The sequence below is a fragment of the Phoca vitulina genome, unplaced genomic scaffold, assembly GCF_004348235.1.
Source record: "Phoca vitulina isolate PV1807 unplaced genomic scaffold, GSC_HSeal_1.0 scaffold8, whole genome shotgun sequence".
Lineage (NCBI taxonomy): Eukaryota > Metazoa > Chordata > Mammalia > Carnivora > Phocidae > Phoca > Phoca vitulina.
In genome coordinates this window covers 45,423,380-45,450,282 of record NW_022589711.1, presented here as the reverse complement: position 1 = coordinate 45,450,282, position 26,903 = coordinate 45,423,380, and the positions used below count along the sequence as shown (strand labels likewise).

The 26,903-nt window shown below is 53.6% G+C and overlaps 1 protein-coding gene across 4 annotated transcripts in view; it reads left to right on the top strand.

The window, feature by feature from the left end:
• Positions 1-26,903, top strand: part of MYLK (myosin light chain kinase) — a 111,755-nt gene that overhangs the window by 26,135 nt on the left and 58,717 nt on the right. For 2 of the 4 annotated variants that reach the window (XM_032406704.1, XM_032406703.1), the window contains 4 exons: positions 3,330-3,401; positions 3,841-5,222; positions 12,345-12,461; positions 21,976-22,062. In XM_032406704.1, the coding sequence (XP_032262595.1) occupies positions 3,330-3,401; positions 3,841-5,222; positions 12,345-12,461; positions 21,976-22,062 (1,658 nt within the window). Of the gene's footprint in view, positions 1-2,892; positions 2,959-3,329; positions 3,402-3,840; positions 5,223-12,344; positions 12,462-12,831; positions 12,887-21,975; positions 22,063-26,903 lie in introns of those variants that run through there. The other 2 variants (XM_032406705.1, XM_032406706.1) reach the window with 2 other exon arrangements.

Sequence of the window (26,903 nt, the reverse complement as noted above, 5' to 3'; positions counted from 1 at the left end):
CCCAAAGTCCAGCCTCTTCATTCCTTTGGGTAGCTGTTGCCCTGGCCTTGGCTTTGTTCCCAGCTGAGGAGCAAGTCAGTGGAAAGTTCTGGGGAGTACGTGCCAGGTCTGCCAGGGGCCCCATTCCCGTCCAGCTTTTCTCATCCTGACAGAAATCAGCCCTAGACCCAGGACAGAATGCCTCAAGGAGGGAGACCAGATAGCTGGGAGGAAAGGGCAGGGGGGTGGGGGTTGGTGTGACAGGTCCTATCTGTCCCTGCTACAGCTGTGGCCGGACGGGTTCTGCCTCCCCGGCCCTAACGCTTGTCTCCTGAACTAAAAGAGGAAATGTCAAAAAGTCAGTTCCAAATTCCAGCTGAAATATTTGAAAGATTGAGACTTGCCAGGAAATCAATTCTTTTAACTAATTTTACATATAAAACCCATTCCAGGGGAGGGTGACTCAGAGTGGGACAGGGTCCAAAGGCTTTGTAACCAAAGAGTGGGCTTCTTTTTCAGGGTTTGGGAGGTGGGAGCAGAAAGGGTTTTGTTACTTTGTAAAAGGTGCAGCCTGTGGGGTCTTAGCCCCCTATCCTCTTGGGCAGCGCCCGGGCTGAGCACGGCCTGACTTTGTAACTGAATATGTAGATACAGACACCAAAGATACAAGAAGCTGTTTGGCTGGATAGATTATCTGGTGTGTGGGTCCCAGGTCACAGGCCTTTCTGACTTTGTGTAGGCTCTGAACGAACCCATGATTTACCTTAAAGGCCCAACAGAGGTTTAAGTTTATGGCTGCAGAAATGGTGACCCCCAGATCACCCCAAGGGATGATCCACTTAGTGGGCCAGCCATGGTATCCCAAGTTCTCCACCTCTGTCTGCCCCTCAGGCTTCCCCAGGTGCCTCAGGCTGAGGCCTGGGGATGGGTCAAGCAACAAGCTCCCTGTGCTCCCTCCTTAAGGGCAGGCAATCGAAGCAACAGAAGCCCTCGCCTGCTTCCCCATGGGGAGACAGAGCTTACTCCAGCTCAGGGGACGGGGGGGCCCACCATTTAAAGCCTCTGAAGGGTTCGGCTGGGGTAAAGCACACCCATCTGGTCAGCGTCTGCTCCTGATTTCTGCATCCGGGCTGCATTATACCTGTGGCAGGAGGAAACTCAGCTGGGGCAACGTTGGAAAGCACTAGTGGGAAAATGTGGCCCTTGGCCTCCTGGCCTCCTGCTCCTCACCAACCCTGGGCCCCACACCCTGTGCTTGAAAGAAAAGTGGGGAATGAATGGCCTAATACTGGCCAGCAGCCTAGCAGAAGTGGGGTGCCAGGGAGCTGGGCCTCACCTGCAAATGACCTCCCGTGTTTATTCTGCAAGTTGACCCAAAGCCCCATGAGCCTTCTGTGCCCAGTGCTCAGGATGTCCTGAGGGCCTCTTAGCCTCCCCAGGGCCTGGCACTAAGGAGGCACCTGATTGCTGTTTGTTGAGCAAAGGAACAGCCTCAGGCCTTCCAACTGTCCAGACCTGAGGCTCTCTGAACCTTGAGTCGGTGCCCCCTGAGAGCCTGAGCATTGACAAAGGTAGCCAGGAGGGGACCCCAGTGGATGAGAGGAGAGTTGGAGGACAGCACAGATCAACCTCTCCTTGTTTCAAATGGGGCTCTGTGCCTGGGAGTGAGCGGCATCCCCCCGCCCCCCCCCCCAGTTCCCCTGCAAATCATCTGCCACGCCGGGGGCTGCCAGCGTCCGATCTGGACCTGGCCCTCCACTGGGAGGGAGGCCAAGCAAAGCAAGGTGGAGAGCCATATACATCAGCAGGGCTGCGTGAGCACGTGCTCTGGGGTCTGTCCATGTGGGGATAGCCGTGCCTGTGTACATGATCCCAGACACGGACCTGCAGGTGCAGTTGGCCAGCAGGTAAGGTCCCATATCTGTGCGTATCCATGCCTGCGGCTGATACCCACATGCACACAGGGGCATGCACACACACACGCATATCCCACAGTAGATTTGTACTGATGAGCCCTGCGGGGCAGAGGGGGAAGGTTACAGGTCCCCGATTCAGGGAGACCTGGGTGTCAACCCCTTTTTCTGCTGGTTGGCTCTGTGAGTTAAGGCCAATTATTTAACTTTTAGAAGCCTTATTTTTCTTATAAAACCAGTGCTGGCTTCCCTGAGATGTCATGAGATGAAGTGAGATGGATTATGTAAGGAACCTGTTGCCGAGCTTGGCACATCTGTGGCAGGAGCTGAGGCACGTGCTGGGCCCCGAAGTGCCAGCAAGATGACCATGCGGGGGGGTGAGTGGGACTGCCTCAGAGAAACTCCTGAGCCTCCTTCCTTAACCTTTAAAAGGGGCGTAATAGTGCTCCATACCTCACTGGGGTGTTGTAGGCACAAGAAGGTAATGGAAGTGAATGAAAGGTGGTGGGCTCTGTATAAAAAGGGAGGTTATGACCATGAAGAGTCGCCTCTGGCTCTCAGTCCTGCCCCCACCCCTTCCCCCACCCTGGCCCCTTCCCCCTGCCTGGACTACCTTGGCTGGTCAGAGCTCAGAACCGCCAGCAGATGGCAGCCACGCAGGGTCAGAGGGCCGATGGGCTCTAAGTCCTGGCAGCAGGAAAGCAGGGTACAGCCCTCCCCGAGCAGAGAGCAGAGGCGGCTTCAACTGGCCACCCACCACAGGGACACTAACGATTTAACAGTGGGTTGAAGAATCCAGAGCTCTCCCCACCTGAAGGAAGGAGAGAAAGGGTCACCCATGCAAGAAGACACCTGTTTGGTTTTTAGCTCATGGGGAGGGATGGGAGAGTGTTTTCATTTCTCGAGCAGCAGAAGGGGAAATAGCAGTTTGCGGGGGGGGGGGCGGGGGGTGCACTGTGCGGAGAGGACGAAACCACCTCTGTATTGCGGGAGTGTGGAGTCAGACTCAGGGTCACAGCCCAGGACTGCGTGGGCTAGACGGAGCAGCCCCATCACACCCTGGCAGGTTTGGACTTTAGTTTTGAGTGATCGTGTTTAGATTGAGCGATTGTATTGTTTTTGTAATATACTTAGAGAAAAGTATTCCTACTTCTGGATGTCTGTCTAAGCTGTTTCTCAGAAGACTTTTTTTTTCCCTTTTTATACAAGAGCTGAGGGGGGAAGAAAAGGATGACCAAAGCGGGGCAGGGCCTGCCCTAGGTCTAGGTCTTGTGTGGGTGTTTGGGGTCCCAGCTAAGCCGCAGCCCCCTCTTCCCTGGAGCAAGCTGGCCAGCCTGTGGCCAAGTTGCTGCCTGCCCTGCCCTTCTCAGCGCTGGGCTGAGCGGGCCCTTGGCTCTGAGAGCCTCTTGATCTGTGTCGATCTCTCAAACCCTTCAGGAACCGCGTGGGCGAATGCAGTTGCCAGGTGTCCCTGACGCTACAGAGCAGCCCCGGCAGAGCGCCCCTGCGGTGAGTGCCCCCAGCAGGTGCCCGGCCAGGCCCCATGCCACCAGCCACCCACTTTCCTCCCGGCCCCTGCAGGCCCAGCCCAGCAGCCCCAGATTATTTGTATCCTCCAGCAGAGGTTGCTGAGCCAAGAGGGAGAGATTGGAAGGGGAATGAGGGAGGGAGAGCAGGGGAGGAGGGGGGGGTGAATTATTATTTTTTTTTTTTTTGCACACACCCTTATAAGGCCACTGAAGTCATTACCGATGTAACAAACCAAGTAAGCAAGCAAGAGCCTCTCACCAACGTTCCCTTCTATAAACACAGCCTGGTCAGCCCCAACCTCCCCTTCCCCCCTCCCCTCTACCCTCCCTCCCTCAGGGATTTGCTCTCCCCTGACGTTTCTTTCTTACCCGGCCCCTTTTCCTCTTGCTACTTTCCTTTTTCCCTTCACTGGTTGCAGGGGGAGGGAGCCTGTCAGCTGTGAGGGCCTCTGCAGCCAGGGAGCCGGTGCTCATGGTGCTGGCGGTGACTGCTATGGGACCCTGAGGCCTGGCTGGCCAGCGAGAGGGCAGGGTTGGCCAGAGGAGGAAGACGGTGAGGACGTGCGGGGCTTGCTGAAGAGGCGCGTGGAGACCCGGCAGCACACTGAGGAGGCCATCCGCCAGCAGGAGGTAGAACAGCTAGACTTCCGTGACCTCCTGGGGAAGAAGGTGAGTACCAAGACCGTGTCAGAAGAAGACCTCAAGGAGATCCCAGCTGAGCAGATGGATTTCCGCGCCAACCTGCAGCGGCAGGTGAAGCCTAAGACTGTGTCAGAGGAAGAGAGGAAGGTGCACAGCCCTCAGCAAGTCGACTTCCGCTCGGTCCTGGCCAAAAAGGGGACTCCTAAGACCCCGGTGCCTGAGAAGGCACCACTTCCCAAACCTGCCACCCCAGACTTCCGCGCCGTGTTAGGCAGCAAGAAAAAATTACCAGCAGAGAATGGTAGCAACAATGCTGAGGCCTTGAATGCCAAGGCAGCAGAAAGTCCCAAGGCCGTGAGCAATGCCCAGCCTTTAGGGTCCCTGAAACCCTTGGGCAATGCCAAGCCTGCTGAGACCCTAAAACCTGTGGGCAATGCCAAACCTGCGGAGCCCACGAAACCTGTGGGCAACACAAAGCTTGCTGAGACGCTGAAACCCATAGGCAACGCCAAGCCTGCTGAGACCCCAAAACCCATGGGCAACGCCAAGCCTGCTGAGACCCCGAAACCCATAGGCAACGCCAAGCCTGCTGAGACCCCGAAACCCATGGGCAACGCCAAGCCTGTTGAGACCCCCAAACCCATAGGCCACGCCAAGCCTGCTGAGACCCCAAAACCCATGGGTAACGCCAAGCCTGCTGAGACCCCAAAACCCATGGGCAACGCCAAGCCTGCTGAGACCCCAAAGCCCATGGGCAACGCCAAGCCTGCTGAGACCCCAAAGCCCATGGGCAACACCAAGCCTGCTGAGACCCCAAAATCCATGGGCAACGCCAAGCCTGCTGAGACCCCAAAACCCATGGGTAACGCCAAGCCTGCTGAGACCCCGAAACCAGCTGGGAAAGAAGAACTCAAGAAGGAGGTTAAGAATGATGTGAACTGTAAGAGGGGGCATGCAGGAGCCACAGATAATGAGAACAGGTCAGAGAACCAAGGGACAGCCCCAACCTTCAAGGAGAAGCTACAAGATGTCCGTGTGACAGAGGGCGAGAAGCTGCTACTCCAGTGTCAGGTGTCCTCTGACCCCCCAGCCACCATCACCTGGACGCTGAATGGAAAGACACTCAAGACCACCAAGTTCATCATCCTCTCGCAAGAAGGTAACAAGGGCAAGGGCCGGGAAGAAGGGGGCTCTGTACCAGGGCCACTGTAGGCTCGTGGACTGGCGCTCACAGCCCTGCCAGGAGCGGTGTCCTGCTCCGGGCCCTCGGGTACACACTCCATCACGGGGCGGTGAGAGGTGGGCGGCTGGTCCTGTGGCACACGCCCAGGCCTCGGCATCTGTCTGGCAGGGATGCTTCATGGCAGCCCCAGCCGTGGCTCCTCAGAGCGGCCCTGGGCCTGAGCTAGTGCCCCACGGCTCGGACGTGGAGAGGGCTCTGTTTGCAGGCGTGAGGGGGCCTGGGGGCTGGAGCCCACCCGGGGCTCGGAGCTGAGGGCTACATTCGCAGCAGCATTTTAGGTTTGGAGAAGGGTGTACAGTGACGGGATGGCACGGGACTGTGATTTGGGGTCAAGAACAACTTAAGTCTTGATAACACTGTGGGTTTGAAAGGATCGGTGGGGGAAAGCCAAAACCCCAAACAGCCCCTACGGCACACACTCCTGGGCGGACAGAGCCACTCGCTTCCTAATTTGGATGAGACTTTGTTTGCTGGTATTTCACATTCTTGGGTTGTGGGGAGAAGAGGGGGGGCACTAAATCCTGACATCTGGGGCCTTTTGGGATCTGGAGTTCTGAGATGGGCCAGCTTATACCGAAAGAAGGGATGGGGGTGAGAGGGGCATTTCCCCTGGACCCTCAATTTGGTTCGAAGTGTTTTAGCCAAGCATCTCCAGCCTGAACGGGAGCTCCCAGTCGGCAGATTTCCCACACCCCACTCTGGTGGCCAGTGCTGGAACAGAGCCTGGCCCGAGCTAAGGGCTGGTACCAGTGGGTCTGGACAGGGCAGGGTACAAAGTTCCCCCAGGAAGTGGCATTTTACCCTTAACGGGTGGAGGGTGGCAGCAAAGAGGAGGCCCAAGTGGGCAGGTCCTGTGCAATCGGGATCCGCTGAGATGTCAGAAACACCCCACACCGTGCTGTTCCCCTTTCTGTCTGCTGACTGCACCCCCCTCTCCCCTCCTTCATCAGGCTTCCTTCCTTCTTCCTGAAACCCGAAGGAAGCATTTGAAGAAAGCAGTATCCCTCTCAGCCCACGATGAAGTTTCTCTCTTCATTCTGCAACTCAGACAGCAAATCGGGAACAGCTGAGCATTTTGAATCTAAGCGCTAAAAGATTAACCAAGAGAGAGAAAATGTTTTATTTTCTGCTACTGTGTCAATAGGAGAACTTTCTCGTGTGGTATCTCCAGATTGGTAGGGTCCTCGGAAGGCATGTCATCTACCCCCCTGCCTCTGCTTGCTCAGCCTCCCTGTGGTCCACACACAGGTGGGCATGGGGGATTACTAGGGTGGGATGAGATGTCCAGGGGAGTGCGTGGTGCACCTTCCCTGTCACCCCTGTGGGCCCCTCCCAGTTGGAAAGCCTTTGGTAGAACTGGTCTGAGACCTTGACTGGGAGCATTTCCCAGGTTACCCTGTGGTGATCTCTCCAGGAAGGATGAAGGGTGGGCAGCCGCCCGTCCCTGGGGCATATCCACAGTGTGAGGCCCATGGCTACACCCACCTCAGGGAAACAGATGTTCGACAGCTGAGGGCAGTGCCCAGAGCCACGCAGCTGCTGTGAGACCTGTGTGGGGCCTGAGAGTGCCTGGAGACACTAGTAGCTGCTTATAAACAATCCCCTCAGCCGAGCACCGTGAGCAGACCTCAGCCCTGGTCTCAAACACACGCCGGAGTCATTAGGCACGGCCGCTCATGTCCACAGTGCCTTGAGTACGTGGTATCTGCTGTCACTGAGCGTTAAAGGGCTATTCCAGTATCGCCTCTCACAGAAACCACCTCAAAGGGACAGTTTAGGTCCAAATCAGAGGAAGAAGAAATGATTAAAAGAAGGCCAGCACAAGGAGAGGATAGGGAAGGACTAGGAGCAGGGTGGGAAGGGGATAAAGAGACAGCCCCAGATTCAGCTTCTAAAAAATACTCTAAATATTTGTAATTCTCCTTTGAAAACTAAGAATAGCTTGCATGAATTGAACACCATGTACCAGACGCTGTCCTAGGCCTCTTACACTCATTTCATCCTGCCTGTCTCTCAGACAAGTGCAGTATCTTGCCCAAGGCTGCACAGCTAGGGAGTCACAGAGCTGGGCTTTGCAAGTAGGCAGTTGAGTTCTGATGCCCAGACCACTAAGCTATATTACCTCTTAGTTCCTTCTTGTTAGATGTCAGCACAGCTGAGAGACCTTTCAGGATCCACTCACCAGCAGCATTGTCCAGCAGGGTAAGATACTCAGGGCTGTTAACTCCTCAACATTGTCAGTAGTTGTCAAGAGGCTGGAAGACTGGTGGTGCCCTCTGGGCTTGCCAAGTTTCTGGTATTTTCACTGCATGGGCCGGTCTGCCTTGCCACAGTAGGGAGAGTAGCTTGTCTTAAAATACCAGCCCTGTTTTCTGTCCATCCCTTCTCTAGAGCCTCACCCTCCAAGTCTTCAAGAGCCTGGCTTAGACACAGACCCCAGGGAGAAAGCCTATCTGAAAGCCTTCTCAGTGACCACTTCAGCAGGCCCCCCTGCAGGGAGCAGGGCACACTGAGAGGTGTGAGTAGATGTGCTCTCCACAGATCTGGAAAGAGGGGACATACACTCACAGTGATGAAATGATTCCAGCCAAGTGCCGAAGTTGAGCTGGTAGACGTAGGAGAAGAGGGAGCTGAGTGTGGGGCCGCAGGAAAGGCTGGTGCTGAATAAGCTGGGCCAGGGCTCCTGGCAGGCAAGGCGGGGGACGTAGGGCTTCCCAGGCAGGGGCTCCAGGAGCAGCAAAGGCAGGCCTGCTCACAGCATGGGAGGGCTGGTGGGGAAGGCATGGCCCATGGCATCCTAGGTCACGCTAAGGAGCACGATTCTGAAGGCACTAGGGAGCCATGCAAAAGTTTGGAATGAGGAGCAGTGCACACACAGCTAGGGGTTTAGGGGTTTTGATTGACCCTGTGCCCAAAGACAAGTAAGGAGCCTTACTGAAGAGGTCGGGGAGAAAGGGGGACTGGACTAAGAAGGTAGCCATGGCACAGACAGGAAACAACCAGTTCAAGAAGCAAGGACAGGATTAAGAGAACCTGTTGCCTGGCTTAGGAGCAGGGGCAGGTAAAGAAGAGGAAGGAGCGGAAGACCACTGCGTGCTGGTGACTGGGGTCACGCTTCTACTGGCATCAGTGGAAATCAGCTGGTGGTTTGAGGTGGTCTGGAGAGGAAGGTGGAGGGGGTGGCTAAGAGGGTCTCCCCATCCTTCACACCACCCTCAGCACCCTCCCTGTCCCCAACTCCCTGGCACTGAGCCCTGTGCTATTAGCTCATCTAAGATCAAACTTTCCTTCTTCCAGTCTCCTTGCCAGACTGTTGTCACCAGTCTTTGGCCGTGAGAGACTCCCGTGCTCTTCTCCCCCACCAATTGCCATGTACATCCACATACCTACTGCTAGTGGACGCTATGTTTACAGGTTCAGGAGGCTTCTCGGAACCCTGTAGCTTGGATAGGGCTCATAGCTTTCAGGCCCCCCCAAAATATGGTCATGTTCACCCCATTTAGCACCAAGAAGAGCAGAAGAGGTGTGACAGGACTCGGCTGGAGTTGACTGCTAATTCTGGGAGAGACATGTTGGAGGTACCCTTCCCCTTTCTGCATTCCCAGAGCTGCAGAGTAGATGGTGTCCACTTACAGCCGCTGGGCCTGCACTCCGGGCCTGCAGGGGGACTGCCCCAGGCCCTTCTGGGCCCTGCAGCCTAGCTCCTCAGGCCTTGGCCTTGGCCTTGACTGAGGAGTGAGAGGGATGGCCAGTGAGCCGAGGGGAGCTCTGTGCTGCTCCTGACAAGCAGTTTCATCTTTATGCCCTATTTCCTGTCCCCAGACTAGGCTTCTCTCCCTGGCAAACATCTCTCCGTCTAATAATGAGAATTCATTTTTGTTGCTGTTGTCAACTGATGATTCATTTTTAATGACCTTTAGTGTGGGATCTTGCAAAGGCTTTTTAAAAACCTGTGTAAGTTCATTCTACAAAACACTAGGATTTATGCATCCCCTACTATGTGCAAGGCAGTACTGTGCATGCATAATCGGCTTGAAGAACTCCGAGGTAGGAATTTTTTCCTTTTAGAAACTCTATGGTCAGGGCTTCTGGGTGGCTCAGTCGGTTAAGCCTTCTGCTCAGGTCATGATCTCAGGGTCCTGGGATCGAGCCCTGCATCAGGCTCCCTGCTCAGTGGGGAGCCTGCTTCTCCCTCTCCTTCTGCTCCTCCCCCTAGCTTATGCTCTCTCATTCTCTCTCTCTCTCTAAAAAGAAAATCTATATGGTCTTTTTCAATGGTAGGTTATATGTGACTAAATGTTCATGGCTTTCTCTTGCATAGATCCTCACAGATCACCTGCTATAGAAATGTGCTTTGTTGTTCTCAGAATGGCAGATTTTTTTTTTTTTCACTGTGACTGCATTCCAGGCTCAGGAAAAACATTCATAATAGACACAGCCACTGCCCTCTGAGAACTAGTGGAGGAGATAGGCATGTATTTCAGCAATGGCCATGGGAGACATACTCGGATAAAGGGAAACTCAGGGCACAGAGGAGGTCCATCCATGGCTGGGGATGCTTATGGGTGACAGGGAAGGCACCATCCCTGAGGAGGTGACCTGGAGCTGAGTTGTACTGTCCAAGACATCCTAGAAGACCAGGTTGGGGAGACACTGCTCACTGAGGGCATCCTCACAGCACAGCGTCCAGGGCTTTGGACCACCCCCACCCCACCCTGCCCCCCCATCCACCCTTCCCCCCCATCCTCCCGTCTTCCCACACACTTAGAGCAGGATGGGGGATCTTCAGACCCCATGGCCCTGAGGGGCTCTCCCAGGGACAGTTCTAGCCGAGCCACTTATTGGATCTTTGATTCTGTGGTGACTGCTCCCATCCCCCTCACCTCTCTCTCAAAATTCCCCACCAGGCTGAGGCTTCTCAAAAAAAAAACTCTGGGAAACGGTTTTTCTTCTGGAGGTCAGGAATAAGCTGTCCCACAGGAAATACCAGATTCTTCAATCTGGGCTAGCCTGCCTGGGGGCCCTCCCCCAGCCCACGCACGTGGCCAGGGGTCCCGGCTTTGGGCAGCGGGAAAAGCTGCCTGTTCTGCTGCGTTCCCTGCTGAGGGGCTGAGGGCTGTGGTCTAAATGCCCCCACTTCTCCTGGTGGGCTCACCACGGTCTCTGCAGCTGGTGCCATTTGGGCTTAAGGCTGAAGGCAGTGGGGGGGGGGGGGGGGTGGGGCTGAAACTGAAGGACAATCAGGGATTCGAGCAGAAGGTTCACTGGGAGTGGGGTGTCTGCTCACAGAGCCTTAGCCTCAGACTGAAGGGAAGTGGCACAAAGGGGTGCGTTTCCTCTAAGCCTCAAATTCGGGGGCCAGAGGTCATCTTAGCATCCTCCTGCCCTCCCAGATGAGTAGAAGGTTCTCTCTAGGGAGGACAGTTCCCCTCAATCCCAGATTCCTGTGCCTCACAGTCTCACTGTCATGATGGATTTCCTAAAAGTCCAGCCTGAGTCCTTTCTGGTTCAATGTCTGCAAAGTCTGTCTCCGAGGGACAGTGAGCAGAGATCCCGACTCGATGCCCTCCCTGTGGGAGAATGTAGTGAGGCCTTTCCTGAGAAATAGGCTCTGCGTAAGTGGGAGGGAGGTGGTTGGTAGGACGAAGGTTTCCCTGTTTAGGACATTACCCAGGTGCCAAGAAGCAGAGGGAACTAGTACGCCTCTGCTTTCCCTTCCACCCTCAGCGAGGTTCTCTGAATATCCTTCTATCTGTTGGTCAAGTCTGTGCATCTGCCTAATGGGGGTGAGGGTACTTTTTGAGATCAGTGCCTGTTGGCCTCCCTTCTGGCCACGCTGCCCCCCACACACGCGTGGGGTGCACACAGCTCTGCCCACCCAAGGCTAAGGGCTTGTGCCGAGCCACCGGCCGGGGGAGTAGGAGGTAGGGGGAGTGTGGTGACCGAAGCCAGTGGCTCCAAGCAGCAGGATGCACGTGGCCCTGGCTCTGTCCTCTTCCTTGTGTGATGACTGCTACCCTGACAACGGGGGCAGCTTTGGGCAAGGCGCCATGCTGTTGGCTTGTTCGTGTGTCTGAAGGCAGGAACCAGGGTGCCACTGCCCGCCTGCCTGGCCCAGCACTCCCAACCCTCAGCTGGCCTCTCCCACACCCTGAGGGAGATCCCCCAAGGGGGTACCCCAGAGAAGTAGCCAGACCCGGGATGAGAGAGCTTGGGTGGGCAGGGAGCAGACCCCCGATTCCTGTGCATGCCCAGCCTGACTCCTCCTTCCCCCAAGCAGGCCAGACGTGTCCTGGGGGTGGAGAGATCCATGGGGAAAGAGAGCCATTGCCACCCTTCTCTGAGGCAGCCAAAAGACCCTGTCCTGAAGAGAGGCAGCCCCAAAGTGCCCCTCTCCGAGCCCAGTGCCCCTTGTTGGCCTTCCTTCTCAGCTCATGCCTGAGAAGCCAGCCCCAGGATCCCAGGCTAAATGTACCCTCTCCTCCCAGCGGACCTTCCCGCAGGTCAGTGCCCCTGCTGGACAGGGACTCCTGCCCTCCCTCACCCACCTCTTTGTTCAGAACTCCCTTTTCTAAGATGCATGCCCGAATAATTGCTATAAGCTGGGCGCCACTGTTCCTAACCCAGGGCTGTAAACTTGGGGCTGGCTACTGCTCATCTCTCTTGGTGACATCGCAGTGCTGAGGCTCACGGTCCGTCTGCTCCTTCCATTGTATGGGATGCTCTCCAAAGGGAGAGACTATTCCACTCTCTTCTTCTGCACCTTTCCATTATGACTCCCTAAGAGAGCTCACTGGGAGGTAGAAAGAGGGTACCAGGAAGGAATATATTTAGGGATCAGTTATATTGGACCTGGGTTATCAGCAAAAAGTACCCTGACTTTGGTAGGGAGAGAGGGTTGGTTCCCACAGGACCCCCGACTTCTGGGCTTCCAGAGGCTGCCCGTGTGTCTAGCCCTCCCCTGCCATGTTCCAGGTGCCAGGGCAGGTCTTGGGCTTGTACCTGCTCCCCTCACCCGTTCTCCCTCTTCCTTCCTAGGCTCACTGTGCTCTGTCTCCATCGAGAAGGCACTGCCTGAGGACAGAGGCTTATACAAGTGCATAGCCAAGAATGGCGCCGGCCAGGCTGAGTGCTCCTGCCAAGTCACCGTGGACGGTAGGTCATGCCCACCCCTCCCTGGCACACACAGAGTCCCACTCCTCAGCCCTTCCCTTGCCAGCCTCCCAGACTGCCATCCCTCCCCAAGGCATTCGCTTTGTGGGGTCAAGCCATCGTTGGCAAACAAGGAGACAGGAAAGAAAATGGGAGCTCAACTTGATGGCCCCATGTGACCTTGCAGCCCTGCCCTTGGCCGACAGGAGGGGCTGCTCGCCTTGGTTGTCTCCCCTGTCCCCAGGCCTGATCCGCACACACAGAACCTTGCTGAGCAGGGAAGCCAGGCATGGGGCAGGAGGAGAAAAGACACACCCACAGGAAAATGACTACATAGTATTTTACAAGCCGCCACTCAGTGCTTGCACGTCAGCCCTGTGGTGAGGACGGAGTAGCGGGAGGTCCATGTGGGGCACTTCCTCCAGGAGGTGAGTTGGGGCTGCGTCTTCAGCTAGAGGGGACAGGCCTGCCTCTGTAAGAAGAAAAAGTCACCATAATACAGCAGAGGGAGAGAAGGAGACACGTGGGGGCCGAGGGCTACCAGATCTGAGTGCAGTTTCCGAGTGAGGGAAGGCTGAAGCCAGGCTGTGTTCACGACTCTTCTTTCTCTCCTCTGTCTGAAGTTGAGCATTAGAGCCTCAGAAGTAGAACCAGCCTTGGGATGATGGAGGCTACTGCCCTCATTTTAAACGGTAGGAGACCAAGGCCGTGGAGAGGGAAAGTGTCCTGCTCCGGGTTCCCTGGTCCACCAAGGGCCAAGCCAGGGCCAGAAGTCCATCTTGGGCCTTCCCATCCAGAGAGCTTTCTTATTATTTCGTTACTTGCCTGGAACTGTCTAAAAAGGTAGTGTGGGGGAAGTAATTTCTTGCCCTTGAAATGCCTGGTTAGTAACTCTGAGTGACACGTGGAAAACTAGTGTCCAAATAAGGCAACTCAAAGGCCAACTTTGTTGTTCTTCTGACTCCTGAATATAATCACTTGGGTCATGAAGTCCTGTCCCATTTCACTGCCATTCCCCAAGATGTGGAACCTATGTCCCCGTTCTTGGCTTTAGAATCTGACTTCCTGGTCATAAAAACCGAGATCTGTGATATATTAGGAATGGGAGAAAAGAAAAAAAGAGTCTTTATTTTTTAAGAAAAAAAGAGCCTTGAAAAGAGACGTTTAAAAAGAAAAAACAGTAGCAAAACAAATTCAATTGTCTGTAGCCAGTGGTAGAGCCAGTGGTAGGAGGACTGCGTGTGTCCCTGGAGTCCTGTGAACGCGTTTGTCGCGAGGGCTCTGAGTCTCAGGAGCAGATCTGATAAGTCAGTGTATGGTCTGTTCAGAGCGGGGCTCGAAACAGTGTTCTGAGGCTTTAGGTAGGGCCTGCTGCTCTCAAGTCCTCCCCGGTGTGACCTGCCTGTCACCCACCCAGGTCAGATTCCTGCTTCTTTCTAGACAGGTGCTACAGTTAAAAAAAAAAAGTGTTTTTGGGAACTTGACTCCAAAAGCCTATTTCTAACAGCCCTTACTGAGGACCTGTGCTGGATCCAACCAATCTAGAAGGAAGCCCAGCCTGCTAATGAGGGTATCTGCTTTTGGAATCCCTGGACTCTTTGGGTCCTATTTACATGGCTAGCTGAAGGCAGGATAGTAATTCATTCTCCTTATCGGCAAAATGTCAGCACCTTTTTGAGAAACAGCAAATGTTTTATTTTTAAAACCAAACTTTGTTTTCAAAATAAAATCTTCTTTTTCCCTATAGAATACATTTGGGGGAGCGCCTGGGTGGCTCAGTCGTTAAGCGGCTGCCTTCGGCTCAGGTCATGATCCCAGGGTCCTGGGATCAAGCCCCGCATCGGGCTCCCTGCTCAGCAGGAAGCCTGCTTCTCCCTCTCCCACTCCCCCTGCTTGTGTTCCCTCTTTCGCTGTGTCTCTCTCTGTCAAAGAAATAAATAAAATCTTAAAAAAAAAAAAAAAATACATTTGGGGATTTTTTTTTTTTTTTTAAGGTTTGGGGAATTCATTCTGCAACTTATGGGACTTTTCTTGCCCCTAAGTTGGTCTCCTTCTACCAGATTCCCTTGTACTCTCGCTAATCTTGATCACCATTATTTATCTCTAGTTTGGCCTAGGGCTGTGGACGAGGAGCTGGGTCTTAGGAGAAGAGCTAGCAAAGGGATTGGAGGGAGACCAGCTGAGATAACAGGACTGACTCTCAGTTAATTGGTTTTTGTTTTTCAAAGAGAAAAAGGGCAGCCCCCTTCACACCCACTCTTTTCCCTGTTGCTAGACTTGGAGATATATTAGTGTCCTGTGTGTGGGTGGCCTTCTTGACATGTCCAGTTTTATTTCTCCATCACAAGCCACCTCTAGACAAAGGACTGCAGTTTCCCTAACTGTTCTCCTGCCACCTCGCAGCACCTTTTCCCCTCCTGGGCTCCCCTCAGCCAAACTGGTGTCCTGTCCTTCTTCCATCCCCTGATCCTCCCAGTTCTCCCTGCTCCCCAAGGCCATAGTACCTAACTTAAAGACCCTGGGGGTGGGGGGGTCCATGCACCCTTTGAAATGATATGCAGAATTTTGTGCATTTGTGGATTAGAGCATTTTTCTGAAGAGAGAGCCCATAGTTTTAAATCAAATTCTCAAAAGAAGTCATAAATTAAAGCACATGGAAGAACTGCTTGCCCTAAGAAGTAACTGAATTTGCAAGTTCGTTCATGCTGTGGGGTCTCCCTGTCTCTCTCCAACTCCAGCTGCCTACTCAGTCTCTGGATAGGACTGCATCCCTCCCAAGGTCCCTCTCAACTAGAGGTGGGGACTGTAGCTCATGCCAACGTCACGCCCGCCCTGCCCCCTGCAGTCCTGAGCTGTCACTCACACAGCCTGTGCCAAACACCTTTAAGACTATACATCTGTGGCCAATACGATGATACATTTCAGGGCCTCATAAAAATGACATTGGCTCGTTGGCCAAAGTATTAGCTGTACTCCTGTTTTTCCCACTGATAGTAAAGACAAAGGGAGGTAGCCTTTATAATTCAGCACATCTGACTATTTTAATCATGCTGTGTGGGTCTCTTCCCTGAGAAAAACAGTGCTTTTTTGCACTTTCTGAATTCTGGTCACACCCCTATTCCTTCCAAGTGCAGCAGAAGGCAAGTGTCAACTTATACCCCAAAAAGCACCTGAAGCCTGGAGTGGATAAGGACTTGCCAGAAAACTCACCCAGGGGGACAAGAGCTGACCTTCCAGATTTGCTGTGCCCAGAGACCCTTGTGCATTTTGAGTTAATACAACAGTTAGGCATGGTATCTCTCAGTGGGAAAACCGAGGCTCAGAGAGGGTCAACAGCCTTCCTGGGTCACACAGTTCACAGGAGAGTCTCTGGGTGTCTCTGATCCCAAAGCCCATGCCCTTGGAGCCACCATGTGCAGGGAGTTAGAACATGAGTTACCTTGGCAGGATTCACACGTGGGTGCATCTGGTTCTGAAACCTACCATTTCCATGACCTGGCATGGCCTCTCTGTCTAGTGAATAACATGTCAGCGTCCACTCTCTGAGACATCCAGGTCTCCCTTAGTAACAGCCCTCCTGCTGGGAAATCCCCCCATACTTCCTTGCAGTCCTGCCCTTGGCCGACAGGAGGGGCTGCTCACCTGGTTGTCCCCCCATCCCCAGTCCTGACCCCCACACGCAGAACCTGGCCTGAGTGACCCATTCCCTCTTATTCAGACTCAGGTGAGAGGTGGGGAAACAAAACTCTTTGCAAGCCAAAATCCCAAGACAGGGCAGCTTAGGCTGCCCTTCCCCAGCTACCCTGGCTGAGGGCATCTGGCCTGAGCTACCGTTGAGATTAAGGGCTTTGTGACCAGGGAGAGTCGTCGTGCATATGCGTGGTAGGAGGTGACGTTCCAGTGGGCACAACCCTGCCATCATTCATCCCGGTGCCAGGCACTGCTTAGGGGCTAGGTTAAAAGCAGTGAACAAAAAGGAAATTCCTATTTTCAGGGACTTTACATTCTAGTGAGGGGGAGACGGTAATATAGATGAACAGATCTATCATAGAATCTCAGGCAGCAGCAGGTGCTACGAAGGAAGCAAAGCAGGGTGTGGGGAAGGGAACGTTACTGTTGGAGAGGGTGGTTGGGAGGCCTCTTTGAAAAAATAATGATGGAACAGAGGCCTGAAGGAAGCAAGAAGGAGTCTGGAAGGAAGAAGGAAGAGGGAAGGGTAAGAGTGAAGCTCTGAGCAGAGACCGTGCCTGATGCATTCCCAGCCGTAGGAAGGCCAGGGGAGCTGAGCCGTAAGCCAGGGCCAAGAGGTGGGCAGTGAGGTGTGGAGGACCAGCAGTCAGATCTGCAAGGCTGTAGGCTGTGACAGGGAGACCAGACTTTATTCTCAGTGTGGTGGGCCAACTCTGGACATTGGGAAGGATCACTCAGGTGACCACAGTGACCAGACCCAGGATGGGTAAGAGGGAGAGTAGGGAGACCAGCTGGGTGGTTGCTGTGATGGCCCAGGCAGGAGTTGATGTCAGCTTAGGCTCCATGCAAGAGATGGGAAGTGATCAGATTCAGAATCTGTTCTCAAGGTAGAACTGATAGGATTTGCTCATGAGTTGGAAATGGAGAGAGAGAAAGGGAAGTCAGAGGTGACTTGGTTTTCATGGGGAAGCACAGATCAACAGTGGTCCTACTTTCTGGATGGGCATGTAAGGGGGTGGGGGACAAACCAGAATTTTGCACCTGTGAAGTTTAAGATGTCCATCAGACATCCAGGTGGGCATGTCACATAGGCAGGCCTTTGGATGAACCTGGAGTTGAGTTAGGAGGTCAGGGGTGGAGCCAGGATATGGGGAGCCATCCACATAAGAGGCCACTGAATGTCCTGGGATTGAGCGAGGTCCCTAGGTTGGACGTGGATGGAGGGGGCAGGAGGAGAAGGAGGGCAGGACAGAGGTCTGCAGAGGAGACCGAGAAAGAATGGCCACAGTGGGACAGGAAGAAATCCCAGAGAGGGGTGTCCCCGAAGCCAAACGGTGGCCACTTCAGTAAGAAAGGAATGATGGGATCAGTGTGTCAGATGCGGCTGCCGAGGAGAATAGGTGAGCCTGAGCACTGGCCGTTGGGTTTGGCAACCCGAGGCTGATTCGTAACTGTGACAAGGGGGTTTGCAGCGTGATAATGGACCAGCCTGAATCGAGGCGCGTAGGGTCTGAGTGGCCTGCTGAAGTCCACGTGGCTAATAACTAGCTGGCTGGGCATCTAAGCGCAGCCTTGGCGCCTCGCTGCCGCGCCTCCTGTGGCCATGGCCGGCGGGCAGCCCTGCCTGGGACCGAGTGGATTTCGACGCACCCTTCTTTCGTTGGCCAAGGTCCTGCCTTAGTAACAAGTCTGCTCCCACTTTCACTTTTGTCCTTCCGGTCATCACAGGCAGCTAACACGCATTAGATGGAACTAAATAAAATTGCCGTTCTGCTAGGCCAAAGACACTCGAATATTGGCAAAGGTATGGTTCAACCCGAAGCAAGCAGATAAAGCACGTAGCATCATGCCAGGCACCGACTAAGTAACCCACCTCATTCACTCTGTTGGGGTATGATTCCTGGTTTCCTGGTGAAGGAAACTTGCCCAAGGACTCACAGGCCCCAGACGGCAGAGCCAGAAAGAAGCTTGTCTCCTGCCTGGAGCGCCCTCTCTTCTGATGATGCCAGCTTGCTGCTTGCCCTCAGGCAGAGAAAGAGGCCAGCCCCTCTGCCCTGCCCCCTCGTGGAGCTCCTGGAAGCTTGGACCCCCTTCTAGAAGCCTCCTGACACCTCATTCCCCCTGCCTTAGGCTTATATCTCAGGGAACCAACCTCTTGGGGAAGACAGAAACAAAACTGCTGCCCTGGAGGCTGGGTCCGAGCTAGCCCAGGAGTGGAAGGGGTGAGCCGTTGCCCATATAAGGACACGTTTTCCACTCCATGTAGAGGCCCCCCACCTCTCCCTGCTGCCATCTTCCTCCCCCATCCGTCTTTGGGGGCACAACCAGGCCAGCAATGGACTCCAGCCCTGGGATCCAGATCTAGAAATGGAGTTCAGTTTCATCACCAACTGATTAAAATAGAAAACACAAGCTGCGCTTAGACTTGTATTACTATTATTTTTGTCCCCTGGGCATCCATGCAAGCAAAAGCTGGTTCTGATTAAGCACATGGTCCTTCCAGCCCACTCCTCGCTGCTGTTCTCATGGAGGGCTAGTGGCTTGTGGTGTGTGCACAGCCCCCGTGGGGCGGGAGGACTGCCGAGGGAAGAGGGGGCGAGTCTCACCCCTGGTGGGGGGGCTCCAAGTCTAGGGGTATGCCTGGCTTGAAAGGGAAACTTGAGTCCCTTTCCTCATGGTCAGATGGAAAGATAAAGTGCACAGAACTTCTAAAAACAAAGCTCAGAACACATGACAGTAGTGTACTCACACGTCAGTGTCAAGCCAGCACTCAGAAGCTGAGGACAGATGCGGAGGCGGGCAACACGCAGCGTGCGCGTAGGGGCTGGTCAGGCAGGGCATTTTGAAGGTGGAGAATTTTAAAGCAGATTCGGAGGAAGGTGAGGAAACGTGGTAAACAGGAGGGGTGAATTCGTAGGTAAATGATCATTTTTCTCCTTTTCCGAGCACCACTCTCTCCTTTGAGTTTTTTAACACTGTGCTGTAGAGGAAATAAGTGTTATTTCCTTTGTGCAGATGTGGAAATAGAGACCCAGAGGGGTTGAAATGATTTGCTCATGATCCCAGGATTGCTGATGACAAAGCCAAAGCTAGAACCCTCCTCTCTGGGGTCTGTACTCTAAGGGTGCTTGGAAGCGAAGGCCGACACAACCCTGCGAGGAGAGAAGGGGTCCCAGTCTCTGTGTGCCTTCTTTAGGGACCCAGGAGCACCAGGTCTCTCATCCTTTGCTGGCTTTTGCCTCCAGTTATGCATCAGTTAAAACAAGAACAACAACAACCCTGATCCTTCTTTATCTCCCTCCTGTGATGTCCCAGAACTCACCAGAAGAAAGACAGGCAAAGAGAGTATCCAAGCCGAGGAGCACAGAACTCTCTATGCATACTTGGCTCTCTCCTCCTCTTCCTTAAAAAGGGGGAAAACAAACACATTTTGGGGTGCAGCTTTCTGTAAATTGTCATTGGTGCCTGTCAGATCTTGAAGGGAGGGCCTTAAACAAGGGAACCACAGACTCATGCCCTGGTGTATGGCACCCTGATCCCCAGACATCAAGGGAAGCATTGGTCGGCATTCCTGTCTCTTAGACTAGTCCCCGAGACCTCCCTGGGCCCCACCCCCACCTCTAGACACGCAGGCACATATACACACATGTACACACACAGCCTGAGGAGAGAGACGGGGAGTGACATATTAAAATCATCTGTGGAGCTTCTGGATCCTATTGACACCCAGGCCCCTAACCAGACCAATTAAACCAGGATCTGGGGAGTGAGAGACCTAGATACATGTGCTGCTAATGGGCAGCCCATGTTGAGCACCACAGAGGTTGACAGACATGTACTGAGGATTTTTCTGTAGCTGAGAATGACCATTAGGCCTGGGGTAAATACCCATGTGAGGAAGTGAAGTCAGCCCCATCCCCCCCCATGGGACTTCCTGCTCCTCCATCCATATGCACATGGGACCTGGTGTATGGCCGGCCCGCTGAGGGGACCGGCCACAGGCAGTGTCAGCTAAGGAAGGCAGGGACCCCGGACTCACCGTTGGGGCTCCTTTTGCTCTAACAGAAGGTGGCAGAAGGATAACAGTGAGGAATGGAGGCAGGGAAGGGGGCCAGGTTATCAAGTGCTGCTGAAAAGGCCTTCTTCCAGCTGTGCTTCCTCAGGACCGTTCCCTGTCATACACTGTGAGGAAGCTCTTCTTCAGGCCGACCCTTCATCATTCCTGCAGTGACCTGTGTACAGCTTTCGGCTGACTTCCCTAGGAGATCGTCTCCACGGCCTGAAGGCCTGTGTGCCTGGAGCTGCCGCTGAGCCTGGACAGTGCCTGCACGAGGCCTCGGCCCTGGGTGACCCAGCTAGAACTGGGAGTGGGCAGGCTTCAGGTGGGGAAGGAAGCCGGACTCCTTGTCGGGGGATTCACATGGGCAGATCCACCATCTGAAGCAGGAAAGAGAGGCAAATGCCATCCAGAAGGAGCAATGCATCCAGATGGGAGCATCAGGAGTCCATGTGCTGGGAAAGGGTTCATCCCCAGGCCCTAGTTCTGTGCAACCTGTGTCCACCCCGCAAAGCCCCAGGAGCTGGCCTGGGAGAGGGCATGTATTAGCAGCTAGGACTGCCCCGTCTAGGAGTCAGGACAGCAAGATGTCTCTTCCTCCCCAGCCAAGCCACAGGAATGCGGCCCAAGCTTTGGCTGGAAAGTCCCACCCCCTCCTTCCTCCCTCCGAGCTTCCTCTCGTCAGGAGCAGGAAAGGGAATGGCAGGAAGGGGCTCAGAGGGGGAGGCTCCCTCCCAGCACATCCCTGAAGAGAGTTCCTTGTGGGGAAAATGCTCCTGGGGAAAATGCTGGAGCATAGTGATAGCTGTTTAACCAGCTGCTTCTTATCCAAGTTCCTGGGTGGTTTCCCCAATACTTCCTGAAGCCCAGTCTCCTCGGGGTCCAGTAAGGCCTTTTATGCCCAGCCCAGTACGATGTTTTTCTGCTGCCCCAACAAGGGAGAGTTTCCCCTGGGCTTGTCCACGCTTGGCATTAATATGGATGAGGGAATGTGAAGGAGAGGCTTGAAGAGTTGTACACCCACCCATGTCCCATTTCAGGTCTACCCAGAAGGCTCTGCAGGGTTTCATGGGGTTTACTTTGAGGAGGGGTGCAGAAGCTCCCATAACGGGCCCAAGGCTCCATCCAGGGGTTGGGAGAGGCAGGCCGGCTGTCTGCTCCGAGGCCTTCGTCTGGTCTGGAGGTCTGTCAGTGGCCACGTGTAGAAGGCAGTCTGAGAAATCAGAAGGTGCAGGCCCCTTTCAGGCCATGAGCCAAGGGCAAGGGCCTTGTCCTCTCCTTCTTCTGTGTGAGAGACTGCTCTATACAGAGCAGGCTTTGGGAAATGCAGAGCGGTTAGCCCAAGTGGGTGAATGCCCAGTGAAGGGAAAAAGATGGGAGAGAGGTAAGCAGAGGGCACCGACTCTCCTCCAGCCCTGCCAGTGACAGGATTCCTGGCAGCACGTGCCTGCCGTAGAGGGGAACGCGTTAACTAGCTCCCAGGACAGCCTGTCCATCCATCTTGCCTGGGCGACTGTGCTCTCTCCACCTGATTTATAAGGCGCAGTGGAGTGGACGCTCCTTCTTTGGTGCTGCTGTGGAGGAAGGTGCCCAGTGGCAGGCGCCGTCTGCCCAGCAGGCACTGAGGGCCCCCAGAGTGGAATGGGGAGCGGGACGGGGTGGCGGGGCTCTAATTTTGGTCGGGGTGGGAATTTTTTATTGAGATGCCTCCTCGGCTCATTTCCCTGGGCAGCAGCCCACTGATGTTCGTGGTTACCTGTTCTGTTCCAGATGCTCCCACCAAGGACAATGCCAAGGCCCCAGAGATGAAAGCCCGGAGGCCCAAGAGCTCTCTTCCTCCCGTGCTAGGAACAGAGAGTAAGTACTTGTTCAGCTCCTCTAGGCAAGCCCAGCACTGGGGGCCAGCATCAGAGCCCCAGCCCCCTCGCCTGCACCCCGGCGAGCCCTGGGAAGTCCCGGTGCCCGGGCCAGCGGCCACGTGACCCTGCCCACCTCTCCCCGCCTCCGCACGTCCACGTCCACTCGCCACCACACTCAGGCCTTCTGTACTTCTCACCCAGTCTCCTCCTCCCGATTCCTCCCAGGTGAGTCTTTCCTGCCGGTAGACCTTTCCAAGCTCAGATCTTACCACTCCTGGCTGCAGTCCCAGACAAGGGAGCCTCACACGCATCACCGTCCTGGCACACCCGCCACACTTGTACACGCACATTCGGACGTCGGCCTGGCCCTTCTTTCCAAGCCCGCCCCCAGCTCCTCACTCGTATCTTAGACTTAAGCCAGACTGGGCTCCCCAGTGTGCACTGGAAATGCCGTGTCCCTTCCAGCATGCCTCAGCTCTGGGAGCACCTCCCCACGTGAGACAGACTCCCTCCGAAAGGCCACCTCATTGCTTTCAAAGTGACCCTGGCCTCGCGCACACTCACAGAGCACCCAGCAGCGCCCTGCTGCCCCGTGTCTGGTGATGTGGCTGGGGCTCGCTGTTCTGTAGGGTGAGGGCTGCCCCTAGGCCTTGCTCATAGAAGGGCCTTATGGAGTCTCCTAGAATTGGGTTGCTACTGCGGTATAAATAGCTACTCAGGGAAGGAGCTTCTCCAGTGACTCTCCAGGACAGTCTCCCTCTTCCTGGGTCTCACCTGGAGGACCAGGGCCCACTGAGCTATCAGGCACAGCACGCAGGGCCCACAAAAATATCTAATCTCTTATAGAAGTAGAAGAAAAACTAAACTTTCAGGTCAAAGAAAAATGTTTTAACTCATAACGTTAATATATTTATCTTTATACCAGTGCAGCTGTAAAATATAATTTGTATGTGTGTATGTATGTATGTGTATATACATATATATCATTTTTTTTTCTTCTTTTTTAAAATGGAGGAAGGGGTTCATGAAGGCGAAGGTGCGTAGAGACCACAAAAGTCATAGTGCGGTCCTGGCTTCCCCTATTGATTAATTATTGGTCTCATTTTATTAAAACTCTGCTTTGAAACCCCAGTTTTAACAGAGGGTATGGAGTGGCTTGAACATCCCCCATACACTCTTTGTTTAAAAAAAAAAAAAAGACAAGCTCTTAATTACCCATACTAATGGAGCAAAGTGACTGAGCTTGATTAATTAAAAGGCTGAGTCTCTTTTTCTGTGACAAGGCAGAGTTCTGTGACTTAGTTTTATTCTCTTCTTTTCAGAACTACATATTTACCTTCCTAACGATGAGCTTGGTTGGGTTCCTTGTGCACGTACCAGCCAGCTGTCAGGGGGATGCTCAGCCTTCAGTGTGTGGGGTAGCCAAACTGGAACTGTAATGTCTAATGGATATTTAACCAAAGTGGAGAGCTCAGATGATCAGGAATGGACATTTAATAAGTTGCTGGAAATGCATAAATAATTGTAAGAAAAACCTAATAAGAATGGGTTGGTGATTTTCTTTTCCAAGAGGATTGGGCCTGTGCTCTATTTGTTACGAGAAAATGGGATCTTAGGAGAGCACCCGGGGCTTGTGACATAGGGGTCTGAGCCATCCTTCACCTCTCCTGGGAGCAGAAGCTAGAGCGCGTGGAGTTTGAGCTGGGTCGTCATCAGCCTCCTGTCCTCAGCTCTGGCACATCCATTGCAGGCAGATCCTGGAGGAAGTGAGGTGTGGGGTCAAGGGGAGAGTGGTGAAGGAGAAAACAGGCTGGAGACAGTGAGCAGCCCCGAGAGCTGGGCCTTTGTGCTGGAGGAGGGAAGGCTGTGGGAAAGGCCAATCAAGTTGTCATCGTCCAATTCTGGGATGGGAACTCTCAACCCTGCTGCATATTACATTCACCTGGGGAGCTTCTGAAACCTCTGCTGCTGGGACACCCCAGCTCAGTTAAATCAGAATCTCTGAGGGTAGGATCCAGGCTTCAGTATTTGTTCAAGCTTCTGGCCCATTCCAGCGTGAGGTCGGTCAGGTCTGAAGCACGGTGAGCCTGCACTGTTGGGCTGGAGAAGCAGAGGGAGTCTCCTTTCCTGCCTCTGTTAAGTGTGGTGCTGCCTCAGGGCCCATCATGCCCAGGTCCTCAGACTATCTCTGGTACCAGCCCACAGTCTCCACTCTTTAGGGAGGGAGCAAGATGCCAGAAACAGAGCTGGAAGCAAAGGTTCTTACCGCTCTGGAAGGAGTGCGGAGTGGGGCTCAGTTAGTGGTACTGCTTAGGGGAAAGGGCAGGGCTGATGGAAAGGGCTTGTCTCCCTCATAGCAAATAAACACATTCATGAGTGGATTAACTCCAGCAGACCCCACTTGTCTGTGGAAGGGGAATTTTACTCTAGCCTTTGGGTCACAGTTACAGACAGGACAGACGTCTTACACCGCCCCCCCAAAGAAATGGAAGAGTGTGTCTCCATGTACAGTAAGGACCACTTTGAATGGTCTATCCGCCCAGCCTCTCATCACCCCACCCATCACCCCCTGGACACTGAGAGCTTCAGCAGGGTGGTTCTGGTGGCCCCTCCACCTGCTTACACACCTGTGCTCAGAAACCTGTCGAATTCTCTGGATGCTTCTAGAACACCATGGAGCTTCCTTCCTGAAGGCTCCTGAGAAGGTAGCTGCTCGGAGATAGAAAATGAAGGAGGTGTCTTTTAGACCTGCACCTCCAATTCTATTCTCACTTTTTGGGATAATTTGTAGTATTTATTAATTACATAGGTATGCATTCTTCCTTAAACATGCTAAAAAGTATAGAAATGTTCCAGGGGCAACATGAAAGCCCTCTTTCATCTACCCTCAGTTCTACTCACCTCCTCAATTATATTCACAATTATTTTTTTCTGAGGATTTACATATGCAGATGTAAATACATCATGCATTCTGGACACCTCTGCAGCTTGTCTTTTTCTCTTACCATAGCCATCCCTCATCCCAGACATCTCTGACCCCGTGAGAAAGCCCAGATTCTCTTGTCCCCGAGTGTTCTGGCTGTATATGTGTGTTCATTTTTTTCAAGGGCTGGGAAGTACCTAATCTAACTAGGAAATCCATCTCTCCTGCCAGTAACCGAGGGAAGGCCAAGTGTTTTTCTTGTCAAGCAGATCATAGCCAGATCCCTCCCCACACGACCTCTGCACCCTCAGCTGTGTTGTTCTGTCCTGTGCGCGAGCTGTCAGGTGTGAGGGTAGATGGCACATGTCCACGCAGTGGCCTGGGAGCCCCTAGGAGTCCTGCTGAGGACCGTGAGGGGAAAGCCAAGTCCATCGGCCAACCCAGGTGGCAGGATGGGAGGAAATGGACAGAAGTACAAGCTAACGTGCCAGACCCCAAGTCACAAGTCCAGGAGCGAGGAGTGGCAGTTTGCGGTGATTTGGGAGGCGGGGAACTCTGGGCCAGGTTAGGAAGGAGAGAGGAATGTGGTGTGGTTGAAGTGGAATGATAACATTGCTGAAACACTGGAGAAAGGAACTGCACAGATGCCAGAAGGAATGTTGTGAGCACCCCTCCCTCCCCGCACCGACCCAGGTGCTCACTTAGCACCTGCCCAGCCCCCGTGCAGCAGGCGTCCCATCAGGTGCTCAGGCTCTGTCACTTCAGGCAGGTCTCACTCAGCTGAGCTACGAGTAGTTGGTCCCATTTTATAGAGGAGCAAAACTGAGCCTTAGAGAACTGAAGTGTCCTGCCTAGAGTCTGACAGCTGGTAAGATCTGGGAACTGTGAGGCCAACCCTGATCCATGTTCCTGCTGCAGAGCCCCGTGCCCTGCTGGTCTCAGAGGCATACTTTGTGCTGTCCACACACGCCTGGGCAGTACTCCCCCCAACCCATGAGGGGGCAGGGGTCTGCTGCCATGGGAGCTGAAGGGACGAGGAGGGCAACCCCCACCATGCTCGCTGGGATCCTCAGACCTGTCAGGGTATTTGCCGCAAGCCTCCCAAGAGGAATTTTTTTATGACTTTATTTTGATATGATTTCAGATTTATAGAAAAATTGCAGTAATAGTAGAAGGAACTCTTGTATACCCATTACTTAGATCCACCAATTATTTATGTTTTGTTCTATCATCCTAGCATTCTCTATGTATGTATTCATATAAATTTATTCACCATTCATGATATTCATACAGATATAGATATACTATGTATATATTCATATATATTCACCATGCATCATATAGATTAGATCTACATACACCATTTAGGGATAAATTAGAGACATCATGCCCTTAATCTCCAGATATGTCATTGTGTGTCTCCTAAGAACATAACCACAATGCAGTTATTAAAATCAGGACATTTAACATTAAACCCATACTACTATTTAGTGCATGGTCTATATTCAGTTTTTGTCAATTGTCCTGATTTCCTTTTAATGCTACTTTTCACCCCTCATTGGGAACTTACTGTTAGCACTCCTAGAACACTTCATCCACTCCTCCAGTCCAGAGTGGTTGTCCCCTACCTTTGGAGAAAGAACAAGAGAGAAGTGCACTGGCCCAGGGGAGAAGCATCTAAGACTCTGCCTGGGTTGAGTAGGCATGGGGAGATGGCAGCATCCTCGCTGGACCTCCAGATGCCCCTTTACTGTGCCTGGTTCTGGGGCAGTGCTTGGGCACAAGACATAGCCAGAAAAGCCACTAGGCTAGAAAGCAAGGGACAAAAGTCTTGGTTCTGCCTCTGATTGAACATGTGGACTTGGTCAAAGCCATTTGTTTCTGGGCCTGTCAGATGGGGACTATCTCCAACTGAG